At 45.6% G+C, this 26,595-nt stretch overlaps 1 protein-coding gene across 1 annotated transcript in view; it reads left to right on the forward strand.

Annotated features, from left to right (window-relative positions):
- The window catches only part of LOC143786197 (piwi-like protein 1), a 97,483-nt gene that overhangs the window by 63,763 nt on the left and 7,125 nt on the right, over window positions 1–26,595 (forward strand). The window contains exons 6-14 of the mRNA XM_077275485.1: window positions 352–469; window positions 1,174–1,288; window positions 2,034–2,221; window positions 2,317–2,389; window positions 2,470–2,616; window positions 8,327–8,392; window positions 20,730–20,833; window positions 21,327–21,397; window positions 21,932–22,088. Coding sequence (XP_077131600.1) covers window positions 352–469; window positions 1,174–1,288; window positions 2,034–2,221; window positions 2,317–2,389; window positions 2,470–2,616; window positions 8,327–8,392; window positions 20,730–20,833; window positions 21,327–21,397; window positions 21,932–22,088 — 1,039 coding nt within the window. The remainder of the gene's footprint in view (window positions 1–351; window positions 470–1,173; window positions 1,289–2,033; window positions 2,222–2,316; window positions 2,390–2,469; window positions 2,617–8,326; window positions 8,393–20,729; window positions 20,834–21,326; window positions 21,398–21,931; window positions 22,089–26,595) is intronic.

Raw genomic sequence — 26,595 nt, forward strand, 5'->3', positions numbered from 1 at the left:
CGGTGCGCATGCTCGTCCTCGATCCCTTTAGGTTCCTGCCGTGGAATTTTCACAATATGCTGCAGTACTGTGGTGTAGCACAAATGATTGGATGTTGAAGTCCCCGAATAAACTTCAAAATAATGTAGAAAATTAAAGGAAATAATAGAAATATATAAAGAATAAAAAATATTTTACCGTTTAAAAAAAAAAAAAAATTGATCTGCCCTGTCTGCTGTATGGCTGGTGTCTTGCAGATCGCTAGGGATCCCCTTCTGAAATGCGCCGGTCCCAGTAATGCCCCCCATGGCTCCTCACCAGGAGGCAGCTGCTCGTATTCTCATCTCTTACCGTTTCATCTTTATAACACAGGTCTGACCGACAGAATGAGAAACGACTTCAACGTCATGAAAGACCTGGCCGTTCACACTCGCTTACCACCAGACCAGAGGGAGCGGCAAGTTGGGAAGTTCCTGAATTACATACACAAGTAAGTAGCCACGGTGGCTGGTAAGGGCCGTCTGCCTCTGACATGGGCCTTCTTTTGGGCAAGGTGAGTTTGGTTAGAAGCCATGTCTTGAGTTTGCTGTGATTTCAAAACTGGTTCCCCATCGAGGCTGTGAGTGCCTCAGTCATACCGAACAGTACGGAGGCTCCTGATAGCGGCCTCAGCTGTCAGTATGATTGGCGCATGACCGAACAGCTCACATAAGCTGGAATTTCTGAGATGTTGACCCTTCAGCCTGATTACAGCAGTAGATCGGAGACATTCCTCTATTGCTTTGCTCGCTACTTGACTACAAACACGAGGGATACCTTGCGTGATGAGATAAAAATAAGACCGCATAACAAGAGATGTCTGACCTCAGTTTGATGCTTACGTAACCCAATACACGTTTCGCCGTTGCTTCTTCCGGGGAACCACACCTCCAGAAGAAGCAGCGGCGAAACACATTCTGAGATGGTAAAGCCGTATACTGAGGTAAGGCAGCTCTTGTGGTCCCTATAGCTGCTGGATAGTCTCATCTGGATCCAATAGACGTAATGGCCACTTCTCCATTCCTGACAGTGGGGTCCTGTTCTAAAGATAGACACAGTGCCAATAGAGCACCAGCAAGACATTTATTGGGCTCCTTCCTTTCACCACCCAGTAGTGATGAATCCGGGGATTGTATATTTTTCTCCTGTCTTTAGGGACGAGAGCGTTCAGAAAGAGCTACGTGACTGGGGGCTGAATTTCGATACCGAACTCCTACAGTTCGAAGGGAGAATCGCACCTCCGGAAAAAATCCTGCAAAAAGACAGATCTGTGAGTATTTAGGTTGAGAGTGAACGCACCACAACACCTTCACATTCCCCCTAAACTATTTATTTATTTACCATATATTTTTTTTATTTTATTTTCATTTTCATAGGAGGGCTTGTATTTTGCAGGATGAGATGTAGTTTTGAAGGATAAAAATTAAATTACACTGAACGTGAATACAAGGAAAAAGGGTATAATTTCTACAGTGTCCGCAGTGTTATACAATGGCCTGGAAACAATTCTGCAGGTCCGTTCTTGTAAGGAAAATATAACACTAAGTGGTTTGGGGTTTGTTTGTTTTTTTAGACTTTTTCACCTTTTCTATTTTGTCTTTTATATTGATCCGAGTGATGACTTGATTTTTTTTTTTGCCCAATTAGCTGTGATATAAAATGCACGTTACATTTCAGGAGGCCTTTGTTTGAAATATTCAGTAGTTTTTTTGGGGGGTTTGGATAATATTCCAGGGCCCAATAGTGCTTTGTGGGGTCTTCTTGAGCTGCAGCCTGGATTCTTTCCTTCTTTTGACTCATTTTGCTCCTCTTTCAGAGGCTGTTTGGGAGTCCGACACAGACTGCCCCTGGCCATGCCTTCCCCACCAGCTTTCTTGTCTCAAAGCCAGGTTGACTCTTGGTTGCCCACTACTTTGCACAGACCTGGCATGTAACTCAGGCTGCTGAGAATCCGGGTGACAACATCCCGGAGATCCTGCACTGAGATGTAATTTGTGATTTCGGATTATTTGCAGGCAGAATATAATCCACAGTTTGCTGACTGGTCGCGAGAGTTGAGGGGTGCCGTCCTGATCAGCCCCCGAGATCTGAATAATTGGCTGCTCTTTTACACCCGGAGAAATTACGATGCGGCGAACGCTCTTCTGCAGAACTTGTTCAAGATCACACAGCAAATGCGCATCAAGATGAACCGGGCGGTTCTGTGAGGCTCGGGGGGGCTCTGCCGGGGGGGGGCTCAGCCGAGGGGCTCGCACAGTGCGGGTCTTACACCATACGTTTTGTTTGTCTTTTCTAAAGGGTTGAAGTCGAGGACACGGTGGGAGGATATTTACAGGCCTTCCAGCAGAACATTACAGACCACACCGAGATGGTGGGTAGCTATTGGACTGGGTGGAAACGTGACCAGCAAGAATGTCTGAAATGTCGCCATGATCTGTCTCTGCTCTCCAGGTGGTCTGTATCCTGTCCAGCATTAATAAGATGAAGTACGACGCCATCAAGAAGCACCTGTGCGTGGACTTCCCCATCCCCAGCCAGTGCGTCGTTGCCAGGACCTTGAGCAAACCCCAGACTGTCCTCTCCGTCTGCACCAAAATCGCCTGTTGTGAATTTGGATTCTGGGCTCCCCCGGTGGCTACTGGTGGAATTGAACTTGTGTCATCATCTGCTCTGTTCACCTGTTCCCATCATGATGTGGGAGTCGCTATATAACCATGCTTCTCTGTTAGTCTGATGCCGGTCAACAATGTTATCAGAAGCCTTCTGTGCATGTTCTTGCTCCTAGACAACTCCTAGATAAGTTGGACTTTCGTCCATGTTTGTTTTTGTATTTTTGGTTCCAGTTCACAGCTGTAGTTTCGTTACTGTGTCTGGAAAGCTCTTGTGATACAGAAATTGCCACTCTGGTGTTATGAGTTAATGCCAGAGTCTTAAAGGAATTTCTGGATGGTATTTTGATAGGGTTTTTCAGCTGACCATGAAAGTGTCCCTTCTGTCCTTCAACTATCTAGTAAGCGGACCTCAAATTTGCTAAACCTATTTTCATGCTACGTTTGTTGTTTCATCTTGATTCACCGCCAATATATGTGGGGGTCTTCTGTCTGCCTGTCGGGGAATTTCTCTAGAGGTGAGCAAGGACTGTATTTTCCTCTGCTTAGACTATTTAGTTCTCCGGCTGGCGCTGGGCATCTAGCGATCAACGTAGGCATGCTACCTGGCCACTTCTAGTTGTGTGATAGGTTTAGTTCATGGTCAGTTTAGTTCCCATCATCCAAGAGCTAGTTCTGATATATGCTGGGCTATGTCTCTTGCCATTGAGACCATGACAGTTTGACCGGCCCACTAAAGGGTTAAATCCTTGGCTGAGAAAGGAGAGAAAAGAGAAGCTGCTGAAATTTTTTTTTTTTTTTTTTTTCCTCTAGCTCTGAGTGTGCTCATAATTGAACCACCTGCCAGTCTGTCTATACTACAGCTTTCCTTTCTTTCTCTCCTTCTAAACCTTGAATGGCTCTGTGTTCATTTGTGTAAAATGGATCTTCAGGGTGTAGCTGCAGGTTTGAGTAATCTCGCCACGAAGGTACAAAATTTGCAAGATTTTGTTATTCATGCACCTATGTCTGAGCCGAGAGTTCCTTTGCCGGAATTTTTCTCGGGAAATAGATCTGGTTTTCAGAATTTTAGAAATAATTGCAAATTGTTTTTGTCCCTGAAGTCTCGCTCTGCCGGAGACCCTGCTCAGCAGGTCAGGATTGTTATTTCCTTGCTCCGGGGCGACCCTCAAGATTGGGCTTTTTCATTGAAGCCAGGGGATCCTGCGTTGCTCAATGTGGATGCGTTTTTTCTGGCCTTGGGGTTGCTTTATGAGGAACCTCATTTGGAGCTTCAGGCAGAAAAAACTTTGATGTCCCTGTTTCAGGGGCAAGATGAAGCAGAAATATACTGCCAAAGATTCCGTAAATGGTCTGTGCTTACTCAGTGGAATGAGTGCGCCCTGGCGGCGACTTTCAGAGAGGGCCTCTCTGATGCCATTAAGGATGTTATGGTGGGGTTCCCTGTGCCTGCGGGTCTGAATGAGTCCATGACAATGGCTATTCAGATCGATAGGCGTCTACGGGAGCGCAAACCTGTGCACCATTTGGCGGTGTCCACTGAGAAGACGTCAGAAAGTATGCAGTGTGATAGAATTCTGTCCAGAAGCGAGCGGCAGAATTTTAGACGGAAAAATGGGTTGTGTTTCTATTGTGGTGATTCTACTCATGTTATATCAGCATGCTCTAAGCGCACTAAGAAGCTTGACAAGTCTGTTTCCATTGGCACTTTACAGTCTAAGTTCATTCTATCTGTGACCCTGATTTGCTCTTTGTCATCCATGACAGCGGACGCCTATGTCGACTCTGGCGCCGCTTTGAGTCTTATGGATTGGTCCTTTGCCAAACGCTGTGGGTATGATTTAGAGCCTTTGGAAACTCCTATTCCTCTGAAGGGGATTGACTCCACCCCATTGGCTAGTAATAAACCACAATACTGGACACAAGTAACTATGCGGATTAATCCGGATCATCAGGAGATTATTCGCTTTCTGGTGCTGTATAATCTACATGATGTTTTGGTGCTGGGATTGCCATGGCTGCAATCTCATAACCCAGTCCTCGACTGGAGAGCTATGTCTGTAAAAAGCTGGGGATGTAAGGGGACTCATGGGGACGCACCTTTGGTTTCCATTTCATCATCTATTCCCTCTGAAATTCCTGAGTTCTTGTCTGACTATCCTGACGTCTTTGAAGAACCCAAGCTGGGTTCATTACCTCCGCACCGCGAGTGCGATTGTGCTATAGATTTAATCCCGGGTAGTAAATACCCTAAGGGTCGGTTATTTAATCTGTCTGTGCCTGAACATGCTGCTATGCGAGAATATATAAAGGAGTCCTTGGAAAAGGGACATATTCGTCCGTCGTCATCTCCCTTGGGAGCCGGGTTTTTCTTTGTGTCTAAAAAAGATGGTTCTTTGAGGCCATGTATTGATTATCGGCTTTTGAATAAAATCACGGTCAAATATCAATACCCGTTGCCGCTGCTGACTGATTTGTTTGCTCGCATAAAGGGGGCCAAGTGGTTCTCTAAGATTGATCTCCGTGGGGCGTATAATTTGGTGCGAATTAAGCAGGGGGATGAGTGGAAAACCGCATTTAATACGCCCGAGGGCCACTTTGAGTATTTGGTGATGCCTTTTGGTCTTTCTAATGCCCCTTCAGTCTTCCAATCCTTTATGCATGACATTTTCCGCAATTATTTGGATAAATTTATGATTGTGTATCTGGATGATATTCTGATTTTTTCGGATGACTGGGACTCTCATGTCCAGCAGGTCAGGAGGGTTTTTCAGGTTTTGCGGTCTAATTCTTTGTGTGTGAAGGGTTCTAAGTGCCTTTTTGGGGTTCAAAAGATTTCCTTCTTGGGATATATTTTTTCCCCCTCTTCCATTGAGATGGATCCTGTCAAGGTTCAGGCTATTTGTGATTGGACGCAGCCCTCTTCTCTTAAGAGTCTTCAGAAATTTTTGGGCTTTGCTAACTTTTATCGCCGATTTATTGCTGGTTTTTCGGATGTTGTTAAGCCATTGACCGATTTGACTAAGAAGGGTGCTGATGTTGCTGATTGGTCCCCTGATGCTGTGGAGGCCTTTCAGGAGCTTAAGCGCCGTTTTTCTTCTGCCCCTGTGTTGCGTCAGCCTGATGTTGCTCTGCCTTTTCAGGTTGAGGTTGACGCTTCTGAGATCGGAGCTGGGGCAGTGTTGTCGCAGAAAAGTTCCGACTGCTCCGTGATGAGGCCTTGTGCTTTTTTCTCCCGTAAATTTTCGCCCGCTGAGCGGAATTATGATGTTGGTAATCGGGAGCTTTTGGCCATGAAGTGGGCTTTTGAAGAGTGGCGCCACTGGCTTGAGGGGGCTAGACATCAAGTGGTGGTATTGACTGACCACAAAAATCTAATTTATCTTGAATCCGCCAGGCGCCTGAATCCTAGACAGGCGCGCTGGTCGTTGTTTTTCTCTCGGTTTGATTTTGTGGTGTCATACCTACCGGGCTCTAAGAATGTTAAAGCGGATGCCCTTTCTAGGAGTTTTGAGCCTGACTCGCCTGGTGACTCTGAGCCCACAGGTATCCTTAAAGATGGAGTGATTTTGTCAGCCGTTTCTCCAGACCTGCGGCGGGCCTTGCAGGAGTTTCAGGCGGATAGACCGGATCGTTGCCCACCTGGTAGACTGTTTGTTCCTGATGATTGGACCAGCAGAGTCATCTCTGAGGTTCATTCTTCTGCGTTGGCAGGTCATCCTGGAATCTTTGGTACCAGGGATTTGGTGGCAAGGTCCTTCTGGTGGCCTTCCCTGTCACGAGATGTGCGAGGCTTTGTGCAGTCTTGTGACGTTTGTGCTCGGGCCAAGCCTTGTTGTTCTCGGGCTAGTGGTTTGTTATTGCCCTTGCCTATTCCTAAGAGGCCTTGGACGCACATCTCGATGGATTTTATCTCGGATCTGCCTGTTTCTCAGAAGATGTCTGTCATCTGGGTAGTGTGTGACCGTTTCTCTAAGATGGTTCATTTGGTTCCCTTGCCCAAGTTGCCTTCTTCTTCCGAGTTGGTTCCTCTGTTTTTTCAAAATGTTGTTCGTTTACATGGTATTCCTGAGAATATCGTTTCTGACAGAGGAACCCAATTTGTGTCTAGATTTTGGCGGGCATTCTGTGCTAGGATGGGCATAGATTTGTCTTTTTCGTCTGCTTTCCATCCTCAGACTAATGGCCAGACCGAGCGGACTAATCAGACCCTGGAGACATATCTGAGATGTTTTGTGTCTGCGGATCAGGATGATTGGGTTGCTTTTTTGCCTTTGGCGGAGTTCGCCCTCAATAATCGGGCCAGCTCTGCCACTTTGGTGTCCCCGTTTTTCTGCAATTCGGGGTTTCATCCGCGATTTTCCTCCGGTCAGGTGGAATCTTCGGATTGTCCTGGTGTGGATGCTGTGGTGGAGAGATTGCATCAGATTTGGGGGCAGGTGATGGACAATTTGAAGTTGTCCCAGGAGAAGACTCAGCTTTTTGCCAACCGCCGTCGTCGTGTTGGTCCTCGGCTTGGTGTTGGGGATTTGGTGTGGTTGTCTTCTCGTTTTGTCCCTATGAGGGTCTCTTCTCCTAAGTTTAAGCCTCGGTTTATCGGCCCGTACAAGATATTGGAGATTCTTAACCCTGTGTCCTTCCGTTTGGACCTCCCTGCATCTTTTTCTATTCATAATGTTTTTCATCGGTCATTATTGCGCAGGTATGAGGTACCTATTGTGCCTTCCGTTGAGCCTCCTGCTCCGGTGTTGGTTGAGGGTGAGTTGGAGTACGTTGTGGAAAAAATCTTGGACTCCCGTGTTTCCAGACGGAGACTCCAGTATCTGGTCAAGTGGAAGGGATACGGCCAGGAGGATAATTCTTGGGTGACTGCCTCTGATGTTCATGCCTCTGATCTTGTTCGTGCCTTTCATAGGGCTCATCCTGATCGCCCTGGTGGGTCTGGTGAGGGTTCGGTGCCCCCTCCTTGAGGGGGGGGTACTGTTGTGAATTTGGATTCTGGGCTCCCCCGGTGGCTACTGGTGGAATTGAACTTGTGTCATCATCTGCTCTGTTCACCTGTTCCCATCATGATGTGGGAGTCGCTATATAACCATGCTTCTCTGTTAGTCTGATGCCGGTCAACAATGTTATCAGAAGCCTTCTGTGCATGTTCCTGCTCCTAGACAACTCCTAGATAAGTTGGACTTTCGTCCATGTTTGTTTTTGTATTTTTGGTTCCAGTTCACAGCTGTAGTTTCGTTACTGTGTCTGGAAAGCTCTTGTGATACAGAAATTGCCACTCTGGTGTTATGAGTTAATGCCAGAGTCTTAAAGGAATTTCTGGATGGTATTTTGATAGGGTTTTTCAGCTGACCATGAAAGTGTCCCTTCTGTCCTTCAACTATCTAGTAAGCGGACCTCAAATTTGCTAAACCTATTTTCATGCTACGTTTGTTGTTTCATCTTGATTCACCGCCAATATATGTGGGGGTCTTCTGTCTGCCTGTCGGGGAATTTCTCTAGAGGTGAGCAAGGACTGTATTTTCCTCTGCTTAGACTATTTAGTTCTCCGGCTGGCGCTGGGCATCTAGCGATCAATGTAGGCATGCTACCTGGCCACTTCTAGTTGTGTGATAGGTTTAGTTCATGGTCAGTTTAGTTCCCATCATCCAAGAGCTAGTTCTGATATATGCTGGGCTATGTCTCTTGCCATTGAGACCATGACAATCGCCTTACAGATGAACTGCAAGTTAGGAGGAGAGCTGTGGACAGTGGAGATGCCGGTACGTGTGTCCTTACACCTATACATGGCGAGAGGCTCGTCTCTCCCCCATGTGGCGAGGAGCAGTGAAACTTGACCCCTCCATGTGGCAATACCCATAATCCATGCACAGTAAAATCCAGTTGTCACCTATCCCTTCTCCGTGGTGTTGTTGAGGGAGGATCTGGAGTGACCCTTCATGGTTGACTCAGTGATTTTCAAATTGATCCACAGGGTGTTGCCGGCAACTGAGAATGACCAGATGGAGACATGTCTCTGTTTGGGGGGATCAATGTCAAATCCCAAGTTATACTTCAACCAATCAACATAAGAACACGCTCACAGTTTTCTTAACCTATAACGCTTCTTTCACACTAGCGTCGGTACTGGTCTGTCGCTAAGCGTCGGCGCGACGTACCGACGCACATTGTGAAAATTTGTCACGACGTGGGCAGCGGATGCAGTTTTTCAACGCATCCGCTGCCTATTCTAAAGTCTGGGGAGGAGGGGGCGGAGTTCCGGCTGCGCATGCGCGGTAGGAAATGGCGGATCCGACGTAAGAAAAAATGTTACATTGAACATTTTTTTTGTGCCGACGATCCGCCAAAACACGACGCATCCAGTGCGCGACGGATGGCCAGCCGTCGGCAATACAAGTCTATGGGCAAAAAATGCATCCTGCGGGCACATTTGCAGGATCCGTTTTTTCCCCAAAACGACGCATTGCGAAGGACGTCACACAACGCAAGCGTGAAAGTAGCCTAAGAATGCAGGAACAGCCTGTACGTCAAGGTCTCGTAGAAGAATACACCTTCACTCTCGTGCTCTTGTTCAAACTAGAACAATCAAGGTCTCATAACAACTATGAACTTTAGCCTAGTAACAGAATTTATCTCAAAACAGCAAAATGGAGTCGAAAAGCACAAAATGAAGCCTGCTTTAATTTTGATCTTGGTTTAACCCTTCACATTCCCCCCCCCCCCCTAGATAAATTTTGTTAACTAATATGCAGCATCAGAGGTACTATCCCAACCTATAAGCTTGAGGGGTACGGTCTTCACATGACCGGTGCCATGTTACCAGCCATGGCTGTTGCGGCGCACCCGTCCCCCCTGTATGCTACAATTTACGGATAACAATTTTTGATGACGGTGGAGGAGGTCTTTTGAAGATAGCCATACGCTTGGCTTCAGCATCTTCATCAGGTAACTTTGTGAAATTGGTGTAGAGAAGAGCAGGGGTGGCAACGCTTTTGGTATCATTAGTTGTTCTAGTGCAGAATTTCCTAATACATACAGAAATACACCAAAGAACAAAGCTTAGTATTACATACATAACAAGGATAAAGGCAGCGGTGTGTAACAAACTTTGCAAGATTCCAGCTATCCAGCCCCTAAGTCCCTTAAACCAATTGGCTGGATTAAGAAAGGAGAAGGTGTCTGCCCACCAACTGTCCTTATTACGGTCATTGTCTTTATCATATTGATCTCTGAGTCTTTGAATGTCTTCTAACTTTAACTTCATAGTGCTATTGGGATCTGTATGATGACCGCAAGCGGGTCCAATAACCAGACACATACCACCCTGTGCTGCTGTTAAATAATCCAGTACTACAGTATGTTGATTAGTGACTATGATGAGTTGGTTTTGGACAGCAACAGTAGTATTAAGTATTATGCCCTTTATCTGCCACTAGTCTGTTTGACCAGCTTGCAGTGCGATGCATGGATCCACGTCGGTCTCCCTTCCAGCTTTACTGACATAGGAGTAATGAGGAGGACTTGGTAGGGACCGTCATACAAGGGTTCCAGTCCGTGTTTTCTGACATGCCTTTTCACGACCACAAAATCACCAGGCTTCAAGTTATAACAAATATCGGTTTCTGCTGAATCTGGAAGGGAAGAAGAAACTAGAGCATGGGTGTTAGCAAGATTTTTACTAAGCTGAATAACATATTGAACAGTACGGTCAGTTTCTTCTGATAACTGCTGAGACTGGAAATTTGCAACAGAGGACCTAGCACCAAACAGTATCTCATATGGGGACAGGCCATGTTTTGCCTTAGGGGTAGTACGAATGTGGTACAGTACAATGGGTTGGAGCTCTGGCCATGGAGCCGTAGTCTCCTGCATCATTTTGGTCAATTGTCCCTCCAGTGTGCCGTTCAGCCTCTCAACTTTCCCACTGGATTGTGGATGGTGCGGAGTATGGAGGGCTTCAGTGGATCCAAGCATTGTCAGAACCTCCTGATACACATGAGAAGAAAAGGCCGGGCCTTGGTCACTTTCAACGACTTCTTGAACACTATATCTGTATATAACTTCCATCACCAGTTTCTTTGCTGTAGTTTTTGCAGTCATGTTGGTAACGGAATGCTTCCGGCCAACTGGAGAACATGTAGACAACCACCAGACAATATTCATACCTTCCAGACTTAGACAACGTGATGTGGTCCACCTGGAGCCTTTGGAAAGGATAGTCGGGCTTAGCAAGATGCTTCGGGGGTACACGTTGAAGTTGACCAGGATTGCAGGTCTCACAGATATTACATACACGGTTGAGTGCTGTCAGGACTGTAGAAATACAGTTGTGGCCAAAAGTATTGACACCCCTGCAATTCTGTCAGATAATACTCAATTTATTCCTGAAAATGATTGCAATCACAAATTCTTTGGTATTATTATCTTCCTCTAATTTGTCTTAAATGAAAAAACACAAAAGAGAATGAAGCAAAAAGCAAAACATTGATCATTTCACACAAAACTCCAAAAATGGGCCAGACAAAAGTATTGGCACCCTCAGCCTAATACTTGGTTGCACAACCTTTAGCCAAAATAACTGCAACCAACCGCTTCCGGTAACTATCAATGAGTTTCTTACAATGCTCTGCTGGAATTTTAGACCGTTCTTCTTTGGCAAACTGCTCCAGGTCCCTGATATTTGAAGGGCGCCTTCTCCAAACTGCCATTTTTAGATCTCTCCACAGGTGTCCTATGGTATTCAGGTCTGGACTCATTGCTGGCCACCTTAGAAGTCTCCAGTGCTTTCTCTCAAACCATTTTCTAGTGCTTTTTGAAGTGTGTTTTGGGTCATTGTCCTGCTGGAAGACCCATGACCTCTGAGGATACCCAGCTTTCTCACACTGGGCCCTACATTATGCTGCAAAATTTGTTGGTAGTCTTCAGACTTCATAATGCCATGCACACGGTCAAGCAGTCCAGAGGCAGCAAAGCAACCCCAAAACATCAGGGAACCTCTGCCATGTTTGACTGTAGGGACCGTGTTCTTTTCTTTGAATGCCTCTTTTTCTCCTGTAAACTCTCCTGTAAAAAGCTCTACTTTTGTCTCATCTGACCAGAGAACATTCTTCCAAAACGTTTTAGGCTTTTTCAGGTAAGTTTTGGCCAACTCCAGCCTGGCTTTTTTATGTCTCGGGGTAAGAAGTGGGGTCTTCCTGGGTCTCCTACCATACAGTCCTTTTCATTCAGACGCCGACGGATAGTACGGGTTGACACTGTTGTACCCTCGGACTGCAGGGCAGCTTGAACTTGTTTGGATGTTAGTCGAGGTTCTTTATCCAACATCCGCACAATCTTGCGTTGAAATCTCTTGTCAATTTTTCTTTTCTGTCCACGTCTAGGGAGGTTAGCCACAGTGCCATGGGCTTTAAACTTCTTGATGACACTGCGCACGGTAGACACAGGAACATTCAGGTCTTTGGAGATGGACTTGTAGCCTTGAGATTGCTCATGCTTCCTCACAATTTGGTTTCTCAAGTCCTCAGACAGTTCTTTGGTCTTTCTTTTCTCCATGCTCAATGTGGTGCACACAAGGACACAGGACAGAGGTTGAGTCAACTTTAATCCATGTCAACTGGCTGCAAGTGTGATTTAGTTATTGCCAACACCTGTTAGGTGCCACAGGTAATTTACAGGTGCTGTTAATTACACTAATTAGAGAAGCATCACATGATTTTTGGAACAGTGCCAATACTTTTGTCCACCCCCTTTTTATGTTTGGTGTGGAATTATATCCAATTTGGCTTTAGGACAATTCTTGGTGTTTTTTCATTTAAGACAAATTAAATGAAGATAATAACAAAGAATTTGTGTTTGCAATCATTTTCAGGAAGAAACTGAGTATTATCTGACAGAACTGCAGGGGTGTCAGTATTTTTGGCCACAACTGTACCAGGGCTAGGGCCTGGTTTTTTCCTCAATGTGTGGGCCCATGTGCCCACGTGGCAATAGCAGGATACATCCGCTTAGTGGGACACACAAGTTGGTCCTTTTTCCAGAGACCATGTCCATACATGCTCCATCAGCCTTCCACTGCTTCACTTCTTCCTTTGGGGACATTCTCTGCATCGTCATTAAGCGGTCTTGTGGGGTCCGACAGAAAACCTCCATCTGTCATCGATCATCAGGTTCCTGTAGAGTCAGTGTTTCTTGTAACTGTTTACGCTGAGAGCATGTGGTCACCATAGTTGGTATGGTCGGTTCAACGGGTAGGAGAGCAGCAGCTTTTGCTTGCATATCCGCAAAGGCGTTGCCAACAGTCTGTGGACTGTTCCTAGGACCGTGCGCCTTAACTTTGATAATGGCTACCTGGGTAGGTAATTTGAATGAGTACATGAGGGTTTTAACAGCTTCAGCATTCTTCACTGGAGTCCTGGCGGTGGTAATAAACCCACGATTGGCCCATAGAGCTCCGAAATCATGAGCAATACCAAATACATACTGTGAGTCCGTGTATATATTAGCCCGCCTGTCTTTGGCCAGAACACATGCAGTAGACAGAGCCTGAAGTTCTGCTTCTTGTGCTGACTGTGAGGGAGGGAGTGCAGCTCCGTGCGCTACAGTGTCTTCCGTAGTAACAGCGTATCCGGTGTGGAATCTGCCAAACTCTTCAGCATATCTTGAACCATCCGTTTATAACACCAGATCAGGATTTGGAAGTGGATTTTGGAAGCTATCTCTTCAGTCAGGAGTTGGGAACAGTCATGTTGGAGGTAATCCTCATCACTGCCATCCTTCTTGGGGACCGGCAGTAAAGTAGCGGGGTTGATTGTAGTCAGGCAAAAGGAGTGAACACTGCAGCCGCAAGTGTCGTCGTACAGTCAAATGTTTTGGCTGTTGGAGTGTCAGTATTGCCGCAATATCATGTGGGGCAAAAATGTGCGTCTCATGTCCAAGAATTATGTCTGCAGTCTTGTCAAGCAACGAGTGAGTGGCGTGAACTGCCCTCATGCAACTTGGTGATGCACGGGCCACGGGGTCGAGGCGGGCTGAATAATAGCCCACAGGCCGTTGTCTATTGCCATGCGACTGTGTGAGTACCCCTGCTGCGTGTCCTTCATTCTCAGACACATACAAATGGAACGGTCGAGTATAGTCCGGGATGCCCAAGGCAGGGGCGGAAGCAATAAGCCGCTTTAATTCAGAGAAGGCACGATAAAGGCTTTCCATACAAACCGTTGATCTTTCCTTATAGTTCATATACCGTCTTTCAGGGCATTGTAGAAAGGTTGCATTATGCGGGATGCGTCCGGTATCCACTGACGACAATAAGTACATAGTCCAAGAAAATGCTGGAGTTCAGTCTCATCTTTTGGAAAAAGGAAGGGAGCTGACGGCTATTTTTCTTTCTTTTGTGAGGTGTCTGACACCCTGAAGGAGACAGTTACCCAAAAATATCACATGACCAAGGCAGAACTGAAGTTTCGAGGCCGAAACCCGACAGTTCAGATCTGCCAGATACTTGAGGAGGGGAACAGTGGCAGCAATGGCTTCCTGCTCTGTTCGTGCACACAACAAAACCTCATCCACATACTGGAGCAGCGTGACATAGCGATGGTCTAACTGCCAGGGTAAAAAACACTCGCCCATATTTTTTGCAAACTGATTGGGACTGTTTTGGGCCCCTTGTGGCATAACTGTCCACGTCAATTGTCGTCCCTGATAAGTGAATGCAAACAAACTGGCAGTCTGGGTGTAATGGAATGCTGAAGAAGGCATTGGCAAGGTCGATGACTGTGAACCAAGCAGCATTCTGAGGTATCTGGGACACAAGAGTATGTGGATTAGGCACCACCGGTGTTTACAGAACAGTAGCTGCATTAACTGCCCGTAGATCTTGTACCAGCCGGTACACATGGGGTTGGCCGGGTGGGGTCTTTTTCTTAACGGGAAACAAGGGTGTGTTACATGGGGAAACACAGGGTATCAGGGCACCATTATCGAGTAATGTTTGTATTTGCCCCTTGAGGCCCCGCTCCTGGTCATGTTTCAAAGGGTATTGATGGACTTTCGGAAAAGGGGCACCAGGTTTGAGAAACCCTTTTACTGTTTCTACAGACATTATTGGGGGTGATCTGGGCCTATCAGGGCCATCATTACCATGGGAAGGGCATGTAGGATACAGATCTCATTGTGTTCATCTGCATAAGGGTTATGTAACGTAAGAACCATCTGACCATCATCTTGGAATTGTATTCTGGAGCGGAACTGTGATAATAAATCTGCCCCCAGTAAATTTACCAGACATGTGGGAGAGATTATGAACTGGGCCGTGACCTCAGGGAAAGGTCCCACAGGGATGGGTTTTGTAATAGTATGTTTATTGGGTCTGCCATCTCTTCAGTATGGTCGATTATCAGGATTTTGAGGCTATCTGATTCTGAGTATCCCCCAGAGTTCCCAGTATTCAGGTTACGGGTGGAAGGGGGAACCTGAAGGTAGCAACTGTCAGCATGGGTATGACAATCTCTCTGAAAGTGACCAGGCCGGCCACAGCGCCAGGACTTCAAGCGAAAATTGGCACGGCGGGGCTGGGGAGTGAGATTCCCAGACATAGGGTTAAAAGGGAAATTGGAGTAGGGAACTGAATTTGTGTAGGGGAGGAGGGCAGGAGCTGGAGTCTGTTGTGTGGGCCACTGATAAGGAACAGCTGCGTCCTTGTAGCTGGGGTGGGGGCTGAAGTTGGAGCAGGAATCGCTGTGGCTACTGGTTTAACCTTTGATTTCCCTGCTGATGCAGAGCGGGCTAAATTCTTCTGAAAACTTTTTACTATTTTCAATGCATCATCCGGAGTGGAAGGCTCGATACCAGGTCTGACTGACATTATTGCCTCTTTCAATTCAGATTTGAGGCCGGACATTAAAGCTGCCACAAAAAGGTGTGAATGGGCTTTATTATACAGTGAGAATCCCAAATCTTTAAACACTACCATAAGACGCCCATAAAACTTCTCGGCAGTCTCCTCCTTGTCCTGTGTGACATCTGTGAGGGAGGTAGCTTGGTCCGCTAATCTATCTTGTGCCCAAACTTTTAAAGCATTGCAGATATCAACACCACTCATATGTTCCCCGTCTAAATTCACATTATAGAATTATTAGGCAAGTTGTATTTTAGAGGATTATTTTTATTATTGATCAACACCTATGTTCTCAATCAGCCCAAAAGACTCGAATATCAAAGCTTAATATTTTTGGAAGTTGGAGTGGGGCTTTTATAGTTTTAGCTATCTTAGGAGGATATCTGTTTGTGCAGGTAACTATTACTGTGCAGAATTATTAGGCAACTTAATAAAAACCAAATATATCCCCATCTCACTTGTTTATTTTCACCAGAAAAAACAATATCACTGCACAAAATTTAGAAATAAACATTTCTAACATGCAAAAACAAAACCTCTAAAAATGAGTGACCAATATAGCCCCCTTTCTTTATGATGACACTCAGCAGCCTTCCATCCATAGATTCTGTCAGTTGCTTGATCTGTTTACGACCAACATTGCGTGCAGCAGCCACCACAGCCTCCAGACACTGCTCTGAGAGGTGGACTGTTTTACCTCCCTGTAGATCTCACATTTTATGAGGGACCACAGGTTCTCTATGGGGTTCAGATCAGGTGAACAAGGGGGCCATGTCATTGTTTTTTCTTCTTTGAGACCTTTACTGGCCAGCTACGCTGTGGAGTAGTTGGAGGCATGTGATGGAGCATTGTCCTGCATGAAAATCATGTTTTTATTGAACGATACCAACTTCTTCCTGTACCACTGCTTGAAGAAGTTGTCTTCCAGAAACTGGCAGTAGGTCTGGGAGTTGAGCTTCACTCCATCCTCAACCTGAAAAGATCCCACAAGTTCATCTTTGATGATACCAGCCCATACCAGTACCCCACCTCCACCTTGCTGGCGTCTGAGTAAGGAATGGAGCTCTCTGCTCTTTACTGATCCAGCCTCTGGCCCATCAAGAGTCACTCTCATTTCATCAGTCCATAAAACCTTTGAAAAGTCGGTCTTAAGATATTTCTTGGCCCAGTCTTGACATTTCTTTTTTCTTGTTCAAAGGTGGTCGTTTTTCAGCCTTCCTTACCTTGGCCATGTCCCTGACTATTGCACACCTTGTACTTTTTGTTACTCCAGTAACGTTGCAGCTCTGAAATATGGCAAAACTGGTGGCAAATGGCATCTTGGCAGCTTCAAGCTTGATTTTCCTCAATTCATGGGCAGTTGTTTTGCACCTTTTTTGCCCAGCACGCTTCTTGCGACGCTGTTGGCTATTTGCCATGAAACGCTTGATTGTTCAGTGATCACGCTTCAAAAGTTTGGCAATTTCAAGACCGCTGCATACCTCTACAAGACATCTCACAATTTCGGACTTTTCAGAGCCCGTCAAATCTCTCTTCTGACCCATTTTGCCAAATAATTAAGCACACCTTATATAGGGTTTTGATGTCATTAGACAACACCCCTCCTCATTACAGAGATGCACGTCACCTGATTTACTTAATTTGTAGTTGGCTCTCAAGCCTGAACAGCTTGGAGTAGGACAACATGTATAAAAAGTATCATGTGATCAAAATACAACTTGCCTAATAGTTCTGCACCCAGTGTATATATTCCTGAGGTACGTATCCTACCCAATCTTCCATCACCTCACCACACCTGATTCTAAGGGTACTGTCACACAGTGGCACTTTTGTCGCTACGACGGTACGATCCGTGACGTTCCAGCGATATCCATACGATATCGCTGTGTCTGACACGCAGCAGCGATCAGGGACCCTGCTGAGAATCGTACGTCGTAGCAGATCGTTTGGAACTTTCTTTCGCCACTGGATCTCCCGCTGTCATCGCTGGATCGTTGTGTGTGACACCGATCCAACGATGCATTCGCTTGTAACCAGGGTAAACATCGGGCTACTAAGCGCAGGGCCGCGCTTAGTAACCCGATGTTTACCCTGGTTGCCATCGTAAAAGTAAAAAAAAAACAAACCGTACATACTCACATACCGGTGTCCTTCAGGTCCCTTGCAGTCTGCTTCCCGCTCTGACTGACTGCCGGCCGGAATGTAAGAGCAGAGCACAGCGGTGACGTCACCACTGTGCTGTGCTTTCACTTTACGGCGGCACTCAGTCAGAGCGGGAAGCAGACGGCAAGGGACCTGACGGACATTGGTATGTGAGTATGTACGTTTTTTTTTTTTTTACTTTTACGATGGTAACCAGGGTAAACATCGGGTTACTAAGCGTGGCCCTGCGCTTAGTAACCCTATGTTTACCCTGGTTACCCGGGGCCTTCGACATCGTTGGTCGCTGGAGAGCGGTCTGTGTGACACAACGACTTTCCAACGATCACGGCCAGGTCGTATCGCTGGTCGTGATCGTTGGAAAGTTGCAGAGTGTGACAGTACCCTAACAGTGATCAAGATTTCAGGATATTTTGACTAAAAATAGAGTTACGATCACTGGTCAATCCGGAGTGTCCGTCCCTTATGAGGTACGGTTCGAACACTGGGCCCCCAACGGAACTACACCTCTATATGATTCCACCCAAGAATCACCCCACCATCGGGGACAACCTCACATCCTCTTTGCAGCAACAAACACAGGAAAACCACACCAGATGGTCAGTCTGAACAGTGTAACTGCCAACTTACCGTGGTTGTTGTGGGGGATGATCAGTCCCAATTTTCCAGTGCCTGTGTCTGGTCCGAGGGTCCTTTGTCTTATTCTCCTCCGGGGGGCAGAGGCGTCCCTGTTTGGGGACCCCACTTTTGGGCGCCAAGCTGTTGAGGGAGGATCTGGAGTTACCCTTCATGGTTGAGTCAGTGATTTTCAAATTGTCAAGGTCTCATAACAACAATGAACTTTAGCCTAGTAACAGAATTTATCTCAAAACAGCAAAATGGAGTCAAAAAGCACAAAATGAAGCCTGCTTTAATTTTTCTTAGTTTAACCCTTCACAGTGTAACTAATTTGTCACGTGCCCGCTCTCAGCACGTGACTTGGGCTGTGCCTGCAAGGATTAATCTGTCTCCCCACTCTCAGTCCAGCATTCAACCTCTGTCCTATGCTCTAATGGGAGCATAAATCACACACAGACCCAGGCCACACACCCGCTCATACACGCTGCCACCACTCATCGAGCACACGGGCGATGAGTCTCGGAAATATTAATACTACCACTCATAAGGCTCACACACCTTAGGCTATGGATTCTTTTAGAACATTCAAGGTTCAACTTGTTAAAGTTTTATACTTTAATACAAAAAAGGTTCAGTGCTTACAGTAAGAAAAGGTATAAAAATATGATAATAAAGACATACAACTTATGCTAAACAGTATAAAAATAAACAGGAGAAAACTTACAGAAATCATCTAACTGGTAGTTTGCTTTGTGCTCCCTGAGGAAGGGGGGGGTGAATGGAGTTGGTGGAACACATGAGCGTCTCAGGCTGCCCTCACATGTGAACACGTTTTTTAGGTATACAGGTCTAATTTATAGCTTTGGTCTGGAGGTCAGGTTTCTAGACCAGCCCCTCAGGTTAATATCATAATTGCTTGTATTTTGATTGGTCCACGGCCGCGCCCCCCCAATCAATATATTCTTTTCTCTTGAGATCCTTTGTGTAACAGCGGTCACAGAGATACTATCAGGCCGTAATTAACATCTCTCTTTCAAGAGCTAGGAGATGTCAAATGTTACCTTTCTTCTTGGCTTCCAGCAGGACCCCCTGGTGAGGTTAGAGACAGAAGTCTACTTGTCTCAGGAAAATACACATTAACACCTGGGTGCGACCTGCAACTTTTCAAGACAGTTACATTAACTAATGTTACATTATTGCCATTATATAATGTATCTAGATGTGTGTGTGTGTGTGTGTATGTATATATATATACACAGCAGCACATGTACAAGAATCATGTACATGTGCTGCTGTGATTTTTTTATCTATATGATGCAGTTTGCAGCTTCACTCTCTCTCTCTCTCTCTCTCTCTCTCTCTCTCTCTCGAGAGAGAGAGAGATACACACACTAGATGGTGGCCCGATTCAAACGCATTGGGTATTCTAGAATATGTATGTAGTTTATTTATGAAGTTTTCAGAATAATGCAATTTATACACAGGATTCGGCCAGGCGCGACCAATTAGCGAAGCGTGGTACAAATTCCGCCCCAATTCGCGGGCGGCCGGGCGTGACCAATCAGTGAAGCCAGGGCCGGCTCCAGGTTTTTGAGAGCCCCGGGCGAAAGAGTCTGTGGGCCCCCCTCTTTAACACATACCACGATTCATGATGCACAAATACAGCAGAGAAATACACCACAGCCAAGTAGTATATAGCAATGTGGGCACCACATCCCTGTTTAAAAAAAAAAAAAAAAAGAATTAAAATAAAAAATAGTTATATACTCACCTTCCGGCGGCCCCCGGATCCAGGCCAGGCGTTTAGCGATGCTCCTCGCGACCCTCCAGTCCCAAGAATGCATTGTGGTCTCGCGAGATGATGACGTAGCGGTCTCACGAGACGGCTACGTCATCATCTCGCGAGAGCGCAGTGCATGGCCCGGAGCGTCGTGAGGAGCGGCAAAGGCGCCAGAAGGTGAGTATATAATTTTTTTTATTATTTTCAAGATTAGATCTTTTTACTATTGAAGCTGCATAGGCACACAGGGTTAATAGCAGTGTTAATGGACTGCGTTACACAGCGGCATAACACGGTGTAATGCAGCCATTAACCCTGTGTGAGCGCTGACTGGAGGGGAGTATGGAGGGGCGAATTCACGGCCGGACTGTGCCCGTCGCTGACCAATCAGCTGGTCGCTGACCAATATATTTTCAAAATAAAAGTTCAATTTCTTCAATGTAAATGTGGAAGGTTTAATCAACCCACTGTTCTGGGCGACGTTTCGGCTCCATCTGAGCCTTTCTCAAGATTATATATATATATATATATATATATATATATATATATATATATATATATATATATATATATATATATATATATAATATATATTACACATATTTCACCACACCAGTGAATGTGGCTTTTTTTTTTTTTTTCTCAGCTGGATAAAGCAATAATTATTGGGATTGATTGCTACCACGACACCCTGCAGGGGAGGAGATCTATTGCTGGCTTTGTCGCGAGCACGAACAAGCAAATGACTCGGTAATGTATCTGCCACGTCCGGGTTCCTCATAGATTGCTGGCTCTTCACTCCGGCTAATGCAGAGAACTGGAGCAAGGACCCTGAGCGCCCCCTCCAGATACAGCCCCCATTGTACTGCAGCCCCAAGAAAAAACTAATTGCCCCTACGGTCTACAGCCACCATTGTACGCAGCCCCCAGAATAAACTGACTGCCCCTCCGGATACAGCCACCAGAACAAACTGATTGCCCCTCTGGATACAGCCACCATTGTACCACAGCCCCCAGAATAAACTAAATGCCCCTCCGTATACAGCCACAATTGTACCGCAGCCCCCAGAATAAACTGATTGCCCCCACGGTCTACAGCCTCCGCGCCCCTCAGCCCCGCACCCCAGAGTGGGCCGGCACTGATGCCATTGTGCCCCTGATGTCTTGTAGGCCCATAGCAGCCTATGAGATGGCGGCCTTATTCTGAATGAGCCCTAAGTAACCTCTGACCTTTGTATTTTAGCTGGTTTTCCCGATGCGTCGTCCAGGATCAGAGACAAGAGATTGTCGATGGCCTAAAAGTTTGTATGCAAGGTAAAAAATATAATAAAAAGTTCCAAATGTGCAGAACAAACATCTGGATGGATTTTCACTGTATAGAAGGGGAGTCTGGTGTAGGAGACCTCGGCGTAGATTTGTGCTACAATTTCTGCCATGTTTTAGTAAATCTGCCTGCTCCCCCAGCTTCTCCGAGAAGTGCCATGGCTGATAAAATAGTGGGGGACAAATCTCCCCTTTGTTTATCGCCGACACCAGGTAACTGTGCTGAGATTTGTGTCTCATAGACTGGTGCAGGTTCTGTTCGCAGCTGTATCCGTACACCATGTAGTGGCCATTCTTGGTACTGCAGCTGTATGAAATGTGATCGGAGCTGCAGTACTGAGAGCGGCCACTACACGGTGTACGGCGCTGCACACATCTGATGCAGGGGTGTCTGATCCCCACCGATCCGATGTCTGTGGCCTATAGCAGAATTTCAGTGCGCCTGTGGGCGGCCTTATTTACTGGTGTCACGATGTCATGATGACTTTTTTCTGTCTTTTCTTTATGTCCTTTCTCTTTCTCTAGCGGCGCTGCACGCATGGACCAAGACTAACGAAGGAAACCTGCCGCAGCGCATCATCATCTACAGAGACGGAGTAGGCGACGGGCAGCTCAAGACCTTAGTGAACTACGAGATCCCACAGTTCATTGATTGCATCAAGTCTGCTAAACAGAATTACAGGTGCGGCAGAGGTGGCCCCAAACCCTTATGGTTCCTGACACAATTTTAATTTTTGTACTTTTAGTATTAAAAAAACAAACAAAACCCTTTTTTTAATTTCTCCATCAATATATCCGTACGAGGACTTGTTCATTGCGGGATGAGTTGTAGTGTTGAATGACGCCATTCATTTTACCATAAAATGTACTGATGAATCGGAAAATAATTCCTAGTGGGGGGGGAAATGGTGGGAAAAAAAAAATTCTGCCATAGTTTTGTAGGTTTCATTTTTTGTTTGTTTGTTTGTTTTACAAAGTACCATGTGCAGTGAAATGACCTGACAATAAGATTCTCCGGACGATTACAGCGGCACCAAATTTCTCTACTGTTTTTTTTTGTTTGTTTTTTTTTTAAAAAGGAAGGAGAGCGTTGTTCCATCATCCTTCTATAGTCTAAATAATCAGAAGGAAGAGAAACTTCAAACTCCAGATGTTAAAAGATGTATAGTTAGAAGATATCTAAAGAAAAAACAGAGGAAAAAAAACCCAATCAAAAAGTCCACAGTAGTTAATATAAAATCATGAAAATTTTATTAAGTAATAATACATCACATTTATAACCTGTATAGAGCAAATGCAATAGAAAATAATATTTAAAATGTATAAAGGGCGCACCTAACCATTAGAAATTCTATATTTAGTAGTTGCCACATATAACGTGCAAAAGACGTGGTAAAAAATTGTAAAAAAAAATATAAATGCATAAAAAATGTGATAACCACTAATGGGCACCGCTGACACAGTGATCTCATGCGGAAAATGCTAGTGTGCAAACAGTGTGCAAGCCAAAGTACATATGCAAGAGAGTTGAAATAGTAATTAGGCTGAACTGTACAAAAATACCACTAGGTGTCGCTGTTGATAACAGCAAGTGTTGGCACACGGGAAAAGAGATTGATAGTAATAAGAAAACATAATGCGGTCATGATAGACATGTACTTACTATGCTCTTAAGATCCCGGTTTCCTGGATGGCGCCTGACGAAGGCAGCGTGCCGAAACGCGCGTTGGGGAGGGCGCCATCCAGGAAACCGGGCTCTTAAGAGCATAGTAAGTACTAGGGTTGAGCGAAACGGGTCGGCCATTTTCAGAAGTCGCCGACTTTTGGCAAAGTCGGGTTTCATGAAACCCGACCCGACCCCTGTGTGGGGTCGGCCATGAGGTCGGCGATCTTCTGAATCTGGTATCAGAATTCCGATACCGAGTTCCGATATGTTTGCGATATCGGAAATCAGTATCGGAATCCACATTTACGTGTAAAATAAAGAATTAAAATAAAAAATATTGATATACTCACCTCTCCGACGCAGCCTGGACCTTACCGCTGGTAACCGGCAGCCTTCTTTGCTTAAAATGAGCGCGTGAATGGCCTTAGATGACGTCACGGCTTCTGATTGGTCGCGGCCGCCCATGTGACCGCCACGCGACCAATCACAAGCCGTGACGTAATTCTCAGGTCCTAAATTCCTACCAATCACAAGCCGTGACGTAATTCTCAGGTCCTAAATTCCTAGAATTAGGAATTTAGGACCTGAGAATTACGTCACGGCTTGTGATTGGTCGCGTGGCGGTCACATGGGCGGCCGTGACCAATCAGAAGCCGTGACGTCATCTAAGGCCATTCACGCGCGCATTTTAAGCAAAGAAGGCTGCTGGTTCCCTCGGTAAGGTGCAGGCTGCGTCGGAGAGGTGAGTATATCAATATTTTTTATTTTAATTCTTTATTTTACACATTAATATGGATCCCAGGGCCTGAAGGAGAGTTTCCTCTCCTTCAGACCCTGGGAACCATAGTATCCCATTGCACTGCATTGGGTTTCGTGTTTCGGGCCGACCCCGACTTTTTTATATGATCGGCTGATTTCACTCGTCGGGTTTCGTGAAACCCGACCCGATCCTATAAAAATAAAAGTCGCTCAACCCTAGTAAGTACATGTCTATCATGACCGCATTATGTTTTCTTATCGATCTCTTTTCCCGTGTGCCAACACTTTCTGTTATCAACAGCGACACCTAGTGGTATTTTTGTACAGTTCAGCCTAATTACTATTTCAACTCTCTTGCATATGCACTTTGGCTTGCACACTGTTTGCACACTGGGGTCTAAGGGGTAACGTTTCTCCTTATGGAGAGTGACATACCAGCTGGCTTGTCAAGGTAAGGAGGCTTATTCGCCGTGCAATGCTCCTCTGGGAATTTATATATGCAAATTGCCTCTGCTGAAAAAAAGAGGACGAGGGCCAACAGACCGAAACACCGTGTCTGCGAATTGAGATACTGATTTGGCTTTTATCCTAAGTCATATTGCACGACTCGTTAAAGGGTTGATTGTGACTTGTAGGATCGCTACGTCCAATAGGTGGCGCTATAGAGTTAAGTCGTGTTTTTTTCAGCAGAGGCAATTTGCATGTTTGCACACTAGCATTTTCTGCATGAGATCACTGTCAGCGGTGCCCATTAGTGGTTATTAAATTATTTTTTATGCATTTATATTTTTTTTACTATTTTTTACCACGTCTTTTGCACTTTATATGTGGCAACTACTAAATATAGAATTTCTAATGGTTAGGTGCGCCCTTTATACATTTTAAATATTATTTTCTATTGCATTTGCTCTATTCATGTTATAAATGTGATGTATTATTACTTAATAAAATTTTCATGATTTTATATTAACTACTCTGGTTTTTTTCTTGGTTTTTTTCTTTGGCTAATTTTCCCAATTAATAGTGAAGGGCAGTCTTGCTCCCTTAACAGATACTATCACACTACATAGCGGTACTACTAGTATTATTATTATTATCATCACCACTATTACTATCATATTCCATGCTATGTAGCCGTATTTGTTAGTTCTATATGAAAAATTATTTTCTCGATCTAGGGTGGCACCCTCGTTCTGGTATTTTTTAGAAGATAACTGTCTGTTACAGAGGCCTGGAGGAAAGACCGTTCCTTGTGTCCTTACAGGGACCCAGGAAGGGGCTTAAAGTGCCGCTGGTGATGGAATCCGTCTTGTGGTTGTTGTGGAATCTTCATTTTCAGTTTTGAGTGAATGATCTGCTCGTGCCCAGGGGTGGTCTGTGGGGGCTTCATGTGGTGCTCTGATTAGGTATTCATAATGCAGACTGCTGACAGATCACTGATCCCTCAAAAAAAAATCCATTTTGAAATGGCACCTGCGCAGTAGCATCTATTTGTGTCTGTAGAGGAGATCCGATAGCTGCCACTGCACATGCACAGATGGCGCCATCTTGGAGGAGGATTTTTTTTTTTTCTCGGGCTAGCAGGGGCAGCACACAATCTAGAAATGTACAAGCGTCTAGGAAATTGATCCGCAGTACGTCTCGCGTACACTCACGTGCCATGGCGTCTCTGAGCTCCATTTCTCGTTCTCCCTCAACAGATGTTGGTAGTGAACTCTATTCTGAGTATGAATTGGACGTCTCCTTAGATCCCGTTTCGCCAGACTTTCAGAGGACTGTTGATTCTCTGAGGCCGTCAACCAAAATCTGGAGGTTGATGAAGACTCCAGCTCTGTGCCGGATCACGCTGTGTGCTTCAAATAAGCTAAGCGTCCTCATAGACCATTAACCATTCACCCGGAGTTTCGGGATATAGTTAATCTACACAGGGAGGGACCGGATAAGTGCTTTACAAGACAAAAACCGCTTGAGGCGAAGTACCCTTTCTCAGCAGATCTCAGAAAGGATTGGGCCGAGTCCCCTGCAGTAGACCTGCCAGTCTCTCACCTGGCATCCAAAACCCTTCTATCCCTGCCGGACGGATCATCTATTAAAAATCCCACAGACTACCAGGTAGAAAATTTGGCTCGATCTGTCTTCGATGTCTCAGGTGCGGCTCTATATCCTTCCTTCGCTGCCGTGTGGGTAGGTAAAGCAATGGTTTCTTTGTCGGAGACCTTGGCTAATTCTATTCAGAGCAGTAATCTTCCTCCAGGAGCAGCGCAGCTGGCTAGCCATATTTCTCAGGCAGGAAATTACATGGTACACGCTTCTTTGGATGTGGCCAACTGTGCGACTCTATCGGCGGCAAATGCCATCATGATCAGAATATCTTTATGGCTCAGAGAATGGAAGGCAGATTCTGCATCAAAAAAGTCTGACATCTCTTCCTTACTAGTGTGGGTGTTTGTTTGGAAAGAAACTGGATCAGCTTATCTCTGATGGTACCGGAGGAAAGAGCAAATTTCTTCCCCAGCAGAGGCTTAGGCGTCCTTTTCGGCGTCAACAACAAATCCTTTTCCGATCTTTTCTTGCCAATCCAGATTGGTCCAATCCCACTACCTCTTCAGGATCAGGACGCTCTCCTCACACAGAGGACCCCAGGCATCCAATCAGCAATGGAAGGGCCAGACCAAACAGTCTGGATTTAAGGGAACTAGGTCCCACAGATTTTCCTCCCAATGACTCATGGGTTTATCCAGTCGACACCAGCAAGGTAAGCGGT

The sequence above is a fragment of the Ranitomeya variabilis genome, chromosome 7, assembly GCF_051348905.1.
Source record: "Ranitomeya variabilis isolate aRanVar5 chromosome 7, aRanVar5.hap1, whole genome shotgun sequence".
Lineage (NCBI taxonomy): Eukaryota > Metazoa > Chordata > Amphibia > Anura > Dendrobatidae > Ranitomeya > Ranitomeya variabilis.